Raw genomic sequence first — 13,089 nt, forward strand, 5'->3', positions numbered from 1 at the left:
ATAGAAAAGTATACACTTAAAAAAAAAATACTATGTAACAGGGTAGTCTACTAAAGACTTATACCCCTTTAAGAAGTTGTTCCAAGGTTATGCTCACCTTGAGTTTTGATGGCTGAAAGGCATGATGAGTTCCTTTCCAAAGAGCCCTCAACAATACAGCAAAACTGACAGCAAGACGCCCTCCGGTCCCCAGGGGGTTGTTGCAATTGATCTCAGACTCAAATGAATGGTCTTTTAAGGAAAAGAAACACCATTAACAAACATTGGCACAGACACCAGAAATGCATCTTTATATTTTTAAAACTAGAGGTTACATGGTTGTAGCACATCCCTCAAAAATAACTCACATAGTCTGACATGGAATAAAGCCACTAACCTTGGAAATAATCCCTCAGCTCTCGCGTATTTGATAAAGACTGGATGACACTGTTCATGAAGCAGGTGTTGCCCAGGTTGACCAGACCGGTAAAACCTGGCAGACAGACTCTCTTCTCCTCTTCCTCTTGTGCACTGTCGCTGCTCATTGCACTGTGAGTCATTGGGGGCACCATGCAGGTCGGCTTAGGCTAAAATAAACAAAAGCAAACTATGTTCTACATTCATGCATATGAGTAAATACTATCCATGCATGGTCTCAGAACTCCTAGAATAAGCATCATTTTTTGAGTTAGAGGTCAAGTTAATGAGTACTGTCAAGAAAACTAGTTAAAGTCCTGCAGTATTAGATACTTATAGGCACTCTAGGTATTGCTGCTTATGGTGATGTAATCACAACGCACGTCTCATGCAGCCCTGTTCTCCCTACAATAGTTGATGGGTCACTGCCTCCCACAAGGACACCACAATCCTCTCACGCTGCCCCTTGTCATTCAGTATGGCTAGAGGTTCTATGGAAAGGTAAACTCACATTTATGGTGCGTTCACACCTACAGGATCTGCAGCTGATTTTCTGCAGCAGATTTCATTTAAATAACTGAACACAGCATCAAATCTGCTGCAGATCCTGTAGGTGTGAACGCACCCTTAATGTGAAGAATGATAAAATATTTAAACATTTTCATTAAGAACTGCCAAACTACACATAAACCTGAGATACCAACCGAAGTCATGAGCTGCTCTGGTTTTACAGGAACATGATCAGCCGCAGTCCTGGATGACACCTTATCCAAGCTGGCATCCTCTGCCCGGGGCTTTTCCTTTTCCACGGCTCTAGGTTCTTCTTTGCTGGAGAGTGTGTGCTGGTTGCCTCCAGATGGCGCTTTGGCGAGAGGGGCAGGACTTGCAGGCATTGCAACCTTTGCACCACCCACTGCACCTTAAAAAGGGGGAAAGTAGGGCTTTGTTTAGCAGCTGTGTGTCAACATATAGGCAAAAAACACCCCATATTTCAATCTCCACCGCTACTGCAGACCCAGGTCAACAGAATGAGGGCATTTTAGGTTATATTGTGCTCTTATACGTTTGTCCAAGGTCCGTACAATTTCCCTCTTAGGGCTTGCACACACAGGAAACTGAATGTCCCATACAAGTCAACGAAAGGTGGTTTTTCATGCAAAACCATGCTGACCTGAATGCAGAAATTTGTGCCCAAATAGGAGTGTATTTTTTGTTATAGGAAAGAAGGTTATCAAGGCAAGTAAACAGAAGCACAGAGGCAAAATGCTAAGACTGGACAGGGAGAGACAAGTATAAGAGTTATTTTACACCTCTTGCTGTCTGTTGCACACATTTTACACAAGCCAGACAACCCACAGCGATCAGCTGACTGCTCATTTGATCTTTTCTGAAGGTATAAAAATAATCAGCCTCATATCTTTGTGTAAACAGGAGACCTGCAGCCAATAACAATGCAGGTTAATGGCTGGACAAAGAATACAGCAATCATTCATGCAGCCCAGGCAAGTGATTTTCCCCTGTACACAGACCCATATTGACTGTGTAAAATGACTCTAGGCTTCCTTATGGAGGTGCTGCAAAAAACAGAACACTTACTCCCACAGTGACTGACAGAAAAAAAAATAAAAAGGAGTTCCATCAGCAGCAAGGCTTTGTATTACAGTTGTGGTCCTGATGCTGAAATAAGTAGCACAAAAGCAACACCCACAAAATGATATTTGATATACAAACCACAGTTCAGTTTCAGAAAATGCAGAGGGAGGCAATAAGTATCCACTGACTATTCTCTGAAGGCATAAACTTTTCAACATTTACAGCAAAACCACAATAGATCAGCATAGTCTTTGAGCATTATTTAACACCTGGTTTTTGTTTGTTTGTTTTTTTAATTCCACCCTCCCCCCATTAATAAAAGACAAAAATGACATACCACCCAAGCTTTTATTTTTAATTGAATTCAGTAACAAGAACATTTAGGTTTAGGTCAAAGGTAGGACTCGGGGTACAGACCTTGTGCGGCGGGTGCTTCTAGACCACCCCACCTCTGACACTGCTTCTTCTGAAGAGAGATATCAATGCGAGCGCCTGTGAAGTTGTATTTGCACAAATCTGGCTCTATAAGGTTCCTAATAAAAAAACAAAAAAAAAAAAAAAACCCCAAAGATGGTAAATAAACACAGGGTAGTATAAACTAAAATGACACCATACAGCTGAGCACAACAATGTCTTACCGAAGTTTAACTTGCCACCTGAACACAGTATCAGGGCCACAACCAGGATGAAGTCTGAGAAAGTTTAGGTCTCTAGAGGTGGGGAGAAAGAGAAAAAAAAAAAGTTGCCAACACTGTCATGCATACAAGAGATACTGGTAAGAATGACAATTTGTGCATTTACAGCTTTTCTTACCTAGTCTGAAAGATCAGGGTGAAATCTTGCTCTCGAAACAATACCCGGGATGTCTCCTTGGAGATTTCTTTCACGTACACATGTACAACCACCACATCATTCCCCTTTTCATAATGGTCATTCTTCACAAAGGTTAGATTCACATAAGGCTCTATATCTACAAGCCAGGGAAGTAACAAGAGAATAATAAATAAAAATATCTTTGAGTCATTCTGGTTTGATATTAGGTTATTAATACAGATAAATGAGAAATACATTTTTCTGTAATATTTGCATAATCATCACATTCTGATTATAGAGATGAGTGGGGAGCATAGACACATCGCTCTTCCTGCAGAAACGGCCCGTCACCGATCACTGCAGCTGGTCGCTCCCCCGTCCTAAAGCCCCTTTTACACTGGCGGATTATTGGCTAGTAGAGTTGCTAGAAATGCTCCAGCCAATAACCGGCCCATGTAAAAGTGTCAGTGATCAATCGTGGAGCGGGAAAATGCCTGCTCGTCAGCTGATCAAATTTTTTGTGTAGCCTAAAAATGTATCACTATTGGCCGCACACCTCCTTGTACATTTAAATGGCCACATGAACGATACAGTTTGTGCAGCCGGGCCTTCTAAAGCCACTGCAAACGAGTGCGTCCTTGCACGGTCCCATATAGGGCTGTGTAAAAAGACTGTCAGCCACTGATGGATCAACATGCAGCGCTCCTTCTCTTTAAAAGAAAATACAAAAAAAATTGTTAAAATGTGGTATCCAGTATTAGAAAAAAACATGGCTACTTTCTTTCAGAGACAGACCAACTCTTGTCTCCAGTTTGGCTGTAGGTTTTGCAACTTTTTTCCATTAAAGGTAATGGAGCTTAATTGCAAACCACACCTGAACTGGAGACTAGAGCCATGCTGTTTTTGAAAGAAAGTGGCCGTGTTTTTAAACGGTGGATAAACACTTTAAACCGTTTACTACCCAAATAGCTGTAAAACACCAATCCCTCAGTTGCTGCAGAATATCCCAATACCCCTTTGGCTACTATAGGGTCTTTAGAAAAGGACGATGTCTACGGAAATGTCTCCTAACTCTGCTAAACGAGGTTCTGTAGAATCTGAGGAATAATATACCTGCTGTCAATACGTATCAATTATAGGCACATTAGAAGTCACCTTGGAGTTTGGGGACCAGGATAAACCTATGCGGTCTTGAGTCTTTATACGGTCAATAATGTCTTTGGTAACTTCTAAATCTTATGGGGCCCATGTCTGTGACAATAGGAACTGCTGCACTATTCACGGTCCCTTGTGAATAAGCTTGTCAAAAAATACAATTTATTATTGCCGGAACATCAACAGGTAAAAACAAAAGGATTAGGTGCTGCAAAAAAGTGGTTCTTCTCTATATAGTGCGAATGGTACTTCGAATAGTTAACTATAACATCACAGGAAAAGGTCATTTAAAAGAAGAACACATAACTATATACCTGAGGTCTTATTATAGTAATATATACACAGTGCATAGCCTTTTTTTTTTAAAGTGCACCTTCCCACACACTACTACACAGCAAATGTCCATGCACTCTGCTTCAGTTACCTTCCAGGTCTTGTAAGGGCATTGTATCCAGAGTATTACCAGATGAAGTGTAGTTATATCGAGGAAGCTGAGACAGATCTGGTGACTATAACTCGGCACGATAGTCAACAGAATAAACAACTTGTAGTTGAAGACATTGAGGGGGTGGGAAGCAGAATCCTCTTGCCGTCCCTAAGATGACTACGCAGCTTGTAATATAACCTAGAAGTAGGATGACTGCTGGGGGCTGGGATAACATAACCTTTCCTCAAAGCCAGGACTGAGGTATGAAGTGTGTCATGATTGGGGACAGAGGCCTCCATATCATACACAGTCACAGGCTGCAAAAGCAGAAGGACGTTCCTGAACATTTGGTAATGAATCAGGCCACAGGAACCTCTATTAACTAGGGAATTAAAATAAGCCTGTGAGTGCAGGTTCATTTGGTGCACTGCAATAGCACTAGCAATATATAAATGCCGTGGCCAACTGGTGAAGAGGCATTATGTGGGTGCAAAAATACCCAAAACTCCACAGAGAATCCTCACAAAGGAGATTATGGGCCACCTTGCAAGTGCATTAGCTTTCCCTAACTTGTGTTAGAGCGGTGGTCTCACAGACAACCCCTTACAGAATGTGCCATCGGGGGAAATCATCTAATTCCCCCCCCCCCCCCCCCCCGGACCTGCTCTAAGCAAAAAGCTGATATTGCCGAGATAAGTTAAAACCAATCAGGCAATTCTACTGCAGTTGCCATTCAGATGGACTAGCTGTCCAAGTAAAGGCTGCCTTTTGTACAGATGCAGCCCAGAATGGGCTAATGGTCTTTTTCTTCTAGAAGTGAGCTTGTCCACTGCTGTTTGATTGTGCCCGGTCCCAGTCTTGACAGAAGGAAATGTCTGCTTAGCCAGTGACTGGCAGTGGATCACCACCATAGCAGTGATTGAGACACCGCTGAGAGTGGGCACAGTAGGAGCTGCAGCTGAAGCAGATTACAGCAGGGGAGTACAGATTTTTTATTTATTTTTTTTTTGGCCTGGCCACTATTGTAAGTAAAAATCCAGGTGGCTTGTCTTCATATCTGCTGCAATGAAATGAGAGGCCATGTATTACACGGGTGCTGCAAGTCCTGATCAGGTACTCTCTATATGAAGTCCAAAATATGTCCAACAACCCCTTTAACTCCAACTCCACTCACAAGCCAACCAGATTTGGAAAATGCAAGCACGTTGAAAGAAGCCGGCAATATACTATTATTGAACAATAAATTAACCAGTAAAAAAATTGCTCCTTTATTACAAACACGCATTACAAGCTATTACCTTCTGGTCTGTCTTCTAGACTGCAATCTTCGGAAGAACTTGGTTTTCCAGCTGCATGTTCTGACTCGACGACTTCACTGTGTGATGAATCTCCTGAAGAAGCAGCGATAGTCTGTTTATCATCAAGCACCACATGTGTTCTTGATAGGTCCTCCTGACAATCTACAGCTTGTTGTGAAGAAAGTTCGGACATCTCTTTAGATGGCATTAGCAGGTCTGAAGTCAAGTCACCTGTGAGAAGGGGATTCTGACTGCTAGAACATACGGGCTGTATGGTTGGTGTGGCGGACTGGTGTAGCGTTCCGTGACTGGGAAGAGGTGTCTTCTCTGGGTCAGCAATGACAACCTGTAACTTGAAAGACATTTAGGGACATCTTCAATAAGTCAATTGTATATTATACAACTACTAAATGCTACAGGCTATAACCCAAGATGATGGTGAGGGGAAATAAATTAGAATTTTCACAAAGCTTTCTGCCAGGTTTTGCACCAAGTAAAGAACAGCACGTGCCAGTGAAAGTAATGGGATGTGTTTAGGTGCAAAAATTGTGGCTTTGGGTACAGAATACACATAGGGCATGCTGACATGCTGGGATTTAGCCCTAATTTAGGTGCTGCATCTAAGACACAACAAGACGGACAAGACTTCTTTCTATGCACCCATTTAGCATTATTCTGTTACTAAAGATGAGTGACGTCTGCTGCAACTACAGTTAAAAAGTCATTGAAAAGGTAACAGGCATGTTCTTGTCACTACAGCAACTCACCTAAGTCAATATTGCTGAAGGAAACGTAAATTGGGCCACATGTGGTAAAGTCTACTTTGAGCCTCTTGCCAAACGTGGCCATGCACTTAGGACTACAAACCTTCTTTCCGGTCTTGAGGGTTGATATTCTGTACAATCATACACAGGCACAATGGCCATTCCGGCTCTTCACACTAGCATGGACAGAGGCTATTCTTAGAATCTACTCTACGCTACATTTTAGTAAGCCGAGTCAGGACACAGCCTGCAGAAGTACAATTTTAGAAATGAACAGTCATCCAGGCTCTGCTTACTTTCTTCTATACTCAAGTCCAGTCATGTACAATGTATTTTGCATCAAACAAGTCACTGCTAAAGCTCAATACTGATGCAACAGTCGTCACAAAAAAAATGGTAAGTTAACATAGTTCAGATCATTTAAAGATGCCCGCATAAATAGGCATCACAAGGGGCAGCAAGCAGGACAGGGTATAACTTCCCAAATGAAACCCCTTCCATTTCTGATTGTAGGGCTTTTTGGGTTAGTATTGAAAGTGTAAGAGGAATCTTCATTCCAGAAAGGAAAAATCAGGGTGAGTGTGTAAGGCTTCTGTAACATTTATTTATTTATTTATTTTTTTTTTAAGAGGGCAGTCAAATCACCCTAATACATAGCCCCTTAAAGAGAGACTGTACCCACAATCTTTCCCCACAAACCGCTTGTAGATAGCTTTAGATAGCTGCTTTTAGGGTGCCTTCACACCTACCGGATCCACAGCGGATCTCACTTCTGCGGATTTGAAGCGAGAACCGCTGCGGATCTGGTACCATTCACCCCTATGATAGCACATATTCCAGCGGGATTAACATCCCGCTGCGAATATGTGCTATCATAGGGGTGAATGGTACCGTATCCGCAGCTTACCCCACCCCTCTCCATAGAAGACATATGAACATTTGACTGTCAGCTATTGAAAGTGTAACCAATAAAGACCCCAATACACAAATCGATCATCTGCTGCATTCGGACGATAATCGTCTCGTGTAACAGAACACAACGATCAGCCGACATGAACAATGCCGGCTGATCGTTGAAGTCGTTTGTCTTTTAACATGTTGCTGCCTGTCAATCATCCCCTCGGAGCGCGCTGACAGGCAGAGTGCAGTGACTAGATACGGGCGGGGAGCCGCCCAGATGACTACTTCCCCGCCCGTGTCTGTCACGTGTCCGGTATAATGCTCCTGCTGCAGCCATGGCCGGTATGTGCCGTGGCTGCTGGAGCTTTATACAGCGCTCCTGGGAACCATATCAGCCCAATTGGGCTGATTGGGTGTACATTTACCATGTTGGCCACCCTCGATAATTAAATGTCTACTGTTAATATCAGAATCATTTGACAGGTGCAGGCAAAGTTGGATGATTGTATACCTCTTCCTGGAGAGACTCATACATAGTTATCCAGCACAACACTATATATACACACTACCAAGTTCCCAGCTACCCTGTGCCTTAGATAATTGATAGCTGGAAACCTTATGAGCCTGCTGCTTCATGAGGAGAGAGTGTTCCCCTTATTCGATCACTCCTATTAGCTAATCTGCACAATCATTGTTTTGCACCATGCTGGCTTACAGGGAACTAGACCTGCTCCTGTAATATTGTGTCCTTATACAGTGCAGCACAGTGAAAGCACCACTTATATGAATAAAATATGATTTAAATTAGGCCGCTGCTTTTTCAAGTATTTCTACTGAGTATACTAAACCTAAGGGCTAAATTTATACTGCATTAAATAAAGTCTCACCTTTTCAGCAACAGCATCATGGGCTTCAACCTTAGGACTCACAGGTTTTGGGGTCACTGAGTTATTCTTTGCTTGGATATTGTCAGAACATTTGTTCCGCCCTTTACTGCTTAAACACTTTGGACAGTCCTCCGCATTGGCTGTTTTCTGGTTCCTTGGACTGCTGTCTCGTGTAGAGCCAAGCTTATGGTGTGAGCCTTTTCTTCCCTGTGGCCCACCTTGCGGGGTGGAGCTAGAAACCGGTTTGCTTGCGAGGGGACTCCTTAAGTTTGGCTCTGCCACTTCCTGGCCTCTTTTGATGTTTTTAGGCTCTGGTTTAATCCTTTTAATTTCTGGGTTCCCAGCCGGTTGAGATTTACTGGTATCTGAAATTGGGAATTTCATAGGGGCTTTCACCTTTCCATTTTCTTTCACTGGAAGCGGCTTAGCCTGCTCTTTCACAATATCTTTCTTCTTTTTCTGCTCAGAAACATATAAGAGAAATTACGAGTTTAATTGGTTTTGTAGGCCATATTAATGTCATTAGCTTCTAATGAATAAAAAGCTGCCTGCGTTCTGTATATGAAGTCCACATCAGATCTAGAAAACTGGAGGAGGTGTAATTTTAAGTGCAGCCCCACTGTCTACCATGTATAAAAATAGACCGGTCAAATGACAATTACCTTAGGTTTTTATATTTTACCTAGCAGCTGAACTTAAGTACCAAGAGATCGCAAAAGTTTACTGTAAGGGTAATTCAAATGTTCTGCATAAGGGTACGTGCACAGTACGGAATTTCAGGGGAAACTTCAAGTGGATTCCTCCAAGCTGCCTCCCTTTGAAGTTCCGCCCATTCCATAGACTCAATGATATTCGCCGGCGGATTCCACCGTCCGCCCAAAGAATTGTGAATTCTTTGGGCGAATGGTGTAATTCGCCGGCAAACATCATTAAGTCTATGGAACGGGTAGAATTTACAGCGGGAATGCCCGGGGAATGCCCCTTAAAGTCTCCATGCGTATTTTGCAGTGTGAACGTACCCTAATCCTCAGAAATCTCTATAAACCACAGCCTGCTATAGGATGACATCAAGAGATGACAGAAGAGAAAAGTGCTCAACACAGTTACTCTCTGTAGTAAGTGGGAAAGTCAATAAATGGGACACAAGTGGTACGACAGCTCAGACCAGTTAAAAGGATGTTTTCTGAACTTGTAAAGTGATGGCAAACTGTAGAATACACAAACATTATTATTATTATTATTATTATTATTGTTATTGTTATAAGGATAGCACCTCCAGGACCCCAACTGATCCTTAGAATGAACAGAGTGCAGCAATGAATCGGTAGGCCCTTTCATCTTGTCTGCTCTCATGTTATTTCCTTTAGTTTTATGATCATAAGATGATAAAATGATATTTCTGCTAGAATATCCTAACTTTTAATTTAAACACTACCACAGACCTCCTGACAACTGGGAGGAGCATCAAGGGGAAATCTGTTAGTCCGATTTCTGTGACTCTCAACTGCCAATAAAAAGTGGCAGCAGTGCTAGAAGGGTTCCATGTTATCTGACCCCCTGGGCATGACTGAGGAGATCAGAAGGGGGGGGGTGTAGTTTCTTGGTGCTGCTGTCACTTTGTTCTAAAGAGGAGTGTGTGTGTGTGTGTGTGTGTGTGTGTGTGTGTGTGTGTGTGTGTGTGTGTGTGTGTGGGCAGCAATCCAAAATTGAATGTTTATTATGATAGCTATACCACCAATGTCTACCCTAAGGATCTCTAAATATAGAGCTGCAGAGGAAGACACCATTAAGTTTACCTGGAGGCTTGGCCATTTATTCATTGGAATTTTCTTCTGTAAAATCAATTGAAGGAAATTCCCTTTTTCTTTATATTGAATTTTACTGCAAGATCCTTCAATTTCCTCGTGGAAATGGCAGTTCCATTGATTTCCTTCTACAAATAAGAGATAAAATAAAATATGGGTTTAATGTAATGAAGACGCATAACCTAAAAAAAAAACAAAAAAAAAAAAAAAACAACTTTTAATGCCGGAAGGTTTTCATCTACTTTCTTCTGCTGTCGGCAGTATCAGTGTCATAAAGAAGAAATGCAGTAATGTTCCAAGTGGTCAACCTGCTATGATAACCCAGCAAGTAATATTTTCTTTCTACTTCTAGAGATACCTGGGAAGTTGATGACACAGTCTGTATCTGTGAACTCTGCCTTAAGATCTTCCACATTTATAGTTCCTGGCCCCGCGTTCAGCTTTACAATCACTTCTCCGGAGTTCTGCTTCCAGTCGATCATCATGTCTGAAACCAGAAACCTTATTAGTGGCAGAACTCACTGGTGTATGCATGAGATGTCTGCTGCTAAATCAGCATAGAGAAGGGCTGAACACGCTGCCCGAAACTCTGCACACTGCATGACTGCAATAAGACAGAACATAAGATAACACAAACCGATGGCTGCGGTCTTTTGCCCATCATTTAGTAGTTTTCTACAGTTGTCAAAACAACAGACACAGATGGCAGCACGTCATGTCGCTCCTTGTAAGTGATGTAGGTACAGCTGATAATACTGCTGTCTCTCCTTGTAAGGTCAGGGTACACGGACTCAGTAGTGTTACAGCTGCGGTCCAAAGCAATACAATGATTTGTATGCAGTCTTGCCACCAATGATGTAGCACTACAAAAAGTTTCAGCATAGCCCTGAATATAGGTATGGACAATACTGCCTCTGTCACTTCTCTGTAAGTTATGTACACAGATGGCCTACCTGAATCTCTTTGTAAGGGTTGTAGAGGCTGACACAAAAATATATTACCTTCTCTTATGTAAGTATAATTTACCATACTGCCCCCTTTCCACCCCACTTCTCCCTGTAAATACAGAGTTTTTTTTATCCTGGTTTCTCCCAGTAAGTGAAGTAGGCACAGATAGTACTTCCTTTGCGTGCTTCCTGTAAATTACGTAGGTACAGACAGTGCTGTGTCCATTACAGTACTTTCTCCTGGTTTCACATTGTAGTTTATGTAAGCATAAATAGTGCTCTTTCTGTGTCTTTTCCTGTAAATGATGCAAGCACAGTTAAGGCTGACTGTCTGTCTCTCCCCATAAATAAGGCAGGTGGAGACAGTACAGCCTCCCAGAAAAGGGCGTAGGGTACAGATAGTGGCACCTCCATGTCTCATGTTGTGAATCATGCAGCAATTAAGCAATTAAAGTCCAATAACTGTGTATTATACAATGTAAACACTGAACAGCCACTTCAGTACCAGTTCTTACACCAACATAAGACCTGCTATCACATTTTCAGCCTCTGTCTGACACCTAAACCAGGAAAAGCGCATATCGCTCTACAACGAGGCTTTGATGTACACCAGTATATAGACATACAAAAGAACACATAGGTCCCCTTTGCAAAAGAGTTTGGTGAACAGAGTCCTATGCATACTCTTAAAGTGTCACTGTCGTGAATTTTTTTTTTTGCAGAAATCAATAGTCCAGGCGATTTTAAGAAACTTTGTAATTGGGTTTATTATCCGAAAAATGCATTTTTATCATGAAAAAGCAGTTTGAAGCTCTCCCCCCTGTCTTCATTGTTCTCCTATGGAGAGAGCTAAAGAAAAGACCAAAACAGGACAACAAAGAGTTAATCTACAAATCCCTCACCCGTTATCTGTTCTGACCATCACCAGTGACCTGTCTGAGCTCGATTACAGCTGTCACCCAGCTCAGTGCCTGTAATCCTCTGTTATCTGCTTTCTGCTGCCGGCTAACTCCCTCCTTCCTCCTCCCCCCTCCCCTCTCCCTAGAGCAGACAGGGTACGTCTCCTGCAACAAGTCACAATTTTCAGATTTTTCAGAGTGGATGAAAAAGAGGAAGGAGGGGGGGACCTGGGAAAAGGCTTTTTACATGCAGATAATGGCAGATTTGGCTAATAAACCCAATTACAAAGTTTCTTAAAATCGCCTGGACTATTGATTTCTGCAAAAAAAAAAATACGACAGTGACTCTTTAAAGAAAAGCTCCATAACCTTAAGGGGTAGTCCAGTGTCTTGGTGTCTGTGTATGCTCAGTGTACTTCTATACTGAGACACTGGTCACGCTTTAGCGAGTGCAATGTCCTCATCTGTTTACAGCTCTCTAGAGACAGCCTCATGACAAGTAGCCGTGTACAAGAGTCTTGCTACCATGACAGCACCTTGCTTTAAAAAGATGCCAACTCATTCACACCATGAACAGCACCATGTGACTCCAAAGATACTGCTCACATGTACGTTCTCCTGCAGGACGACGGATTAATGCTACTTCCTGCACAACCAGTTGGGCCACATGGGAACCCAGTCCAAGTCTAAAATCTAATTTAGAAAAAGGAAACAAAACATTGGGTGGTGACCTAATAATATAGGAGACCTATGTCTACAGAATGCTCTTGACTAGCACCGACTGCTGCCCCTGTGCTTTAGAGAATCGTGGTGTTCTCCATTTACTGGAATGATTGTTCTTAACTATGTATCTTTTATTTCGGCGCGTTATAAGGGCCGATTATCAGCTAGAGACGCTCCCTTGGCTGATAAACAGAAACGTGTAAAAGTGTTAGTGATATAGCAGGGGAGCGGGAAAACAACTGTGTAAGCAGGGGACATGCGGCCGATAACACATTTAAATGGCTCCACAATTTATCATGTCTTCTAAAGGTGCTCGCTTGGACCCTTAGCAGTCTAACACCCAATCATCCTTATAGCCAGATCAGAACAGATTGGGACAGATCATATAACCAAAAGTCATTGAATATCAGATAACACATAATTACTTTTAGGATTAGTGACAGCAGGTCTGGCATATAATACAGGCTGAACCGTAGAGGTAA

The 13,089-nt window shown here is 42.3% G+C and overlaps 1 protein-coding gene across 3 annotated transcripts in view; it reads right to left on the bottom strand.

Annotated features, from left to right (window-relative positions):
* The window catches only part of USP19 (ubiquitin specific peptidase 19), a 56,679-nt gene that overhangs the window by 31,093 nt on the left and 12,497 nt on the right, over window positions 1–13,089 (bottom strand). For 2 of the 3 annotated variants that reach the window (XM_069966800.1, XM_069966798.1), the window contains exons 3-12: window positions 10,397–10,525; window positions 10,030–10,166; window positions 8,234–8,692; window positions 5,683–6,028; window positions 2,803–2,959; window positions 2,628–2,699; window positions 2,407–2,522; window positions 1,101–1,315; window positions 377–566; window positions 98–231 (exon numbers count right to left, since the gene is read on the bottom strand). In XM_069966800.1, the coding sequence (XP_069822901.1) occupies window positions 98–231; window positions 377–566; window positions 1,101–1,315; window positions 2,407–2,522; window positions 2,628–2,699; window positions 2,803–2,959; window positions 5,683–6,028; window positions 8,234–8,692; window positions 10,030–10,166; window positions 10,397–10,525 (1,955 nt within the window). The remainder of the gene's footprint in view (window positions 1–97; window positions 232–376; window positions 567–1,100; window positions 1,316–2,406; window positions 2,523–2,627; window positions 2,700–2,802; window positions 2,960–5,682; window positions 6,029–8,233; window positions 8,693–10,029; window positions 10,167–10,396; window positions 10,526–13,089) is intronic. The other variant, XM_069966799.1, reaches the window with a different exon arrangement.

This window comes from Dendropsophus ebraccatus, chromosome 4 (genome assembly GCF_027789765.1).
Source record: "Dendropsophus ebraccatus isolate aDenEbr1 chromosome 4, aDenEbr1.pat, whole genome shotgun sequence".
NCBI lineage: Eukaryota > Metazoa > Chordata > Amphibia > Anura > Hylidae > Dendropsophus > Dendropsophus ebraccatus.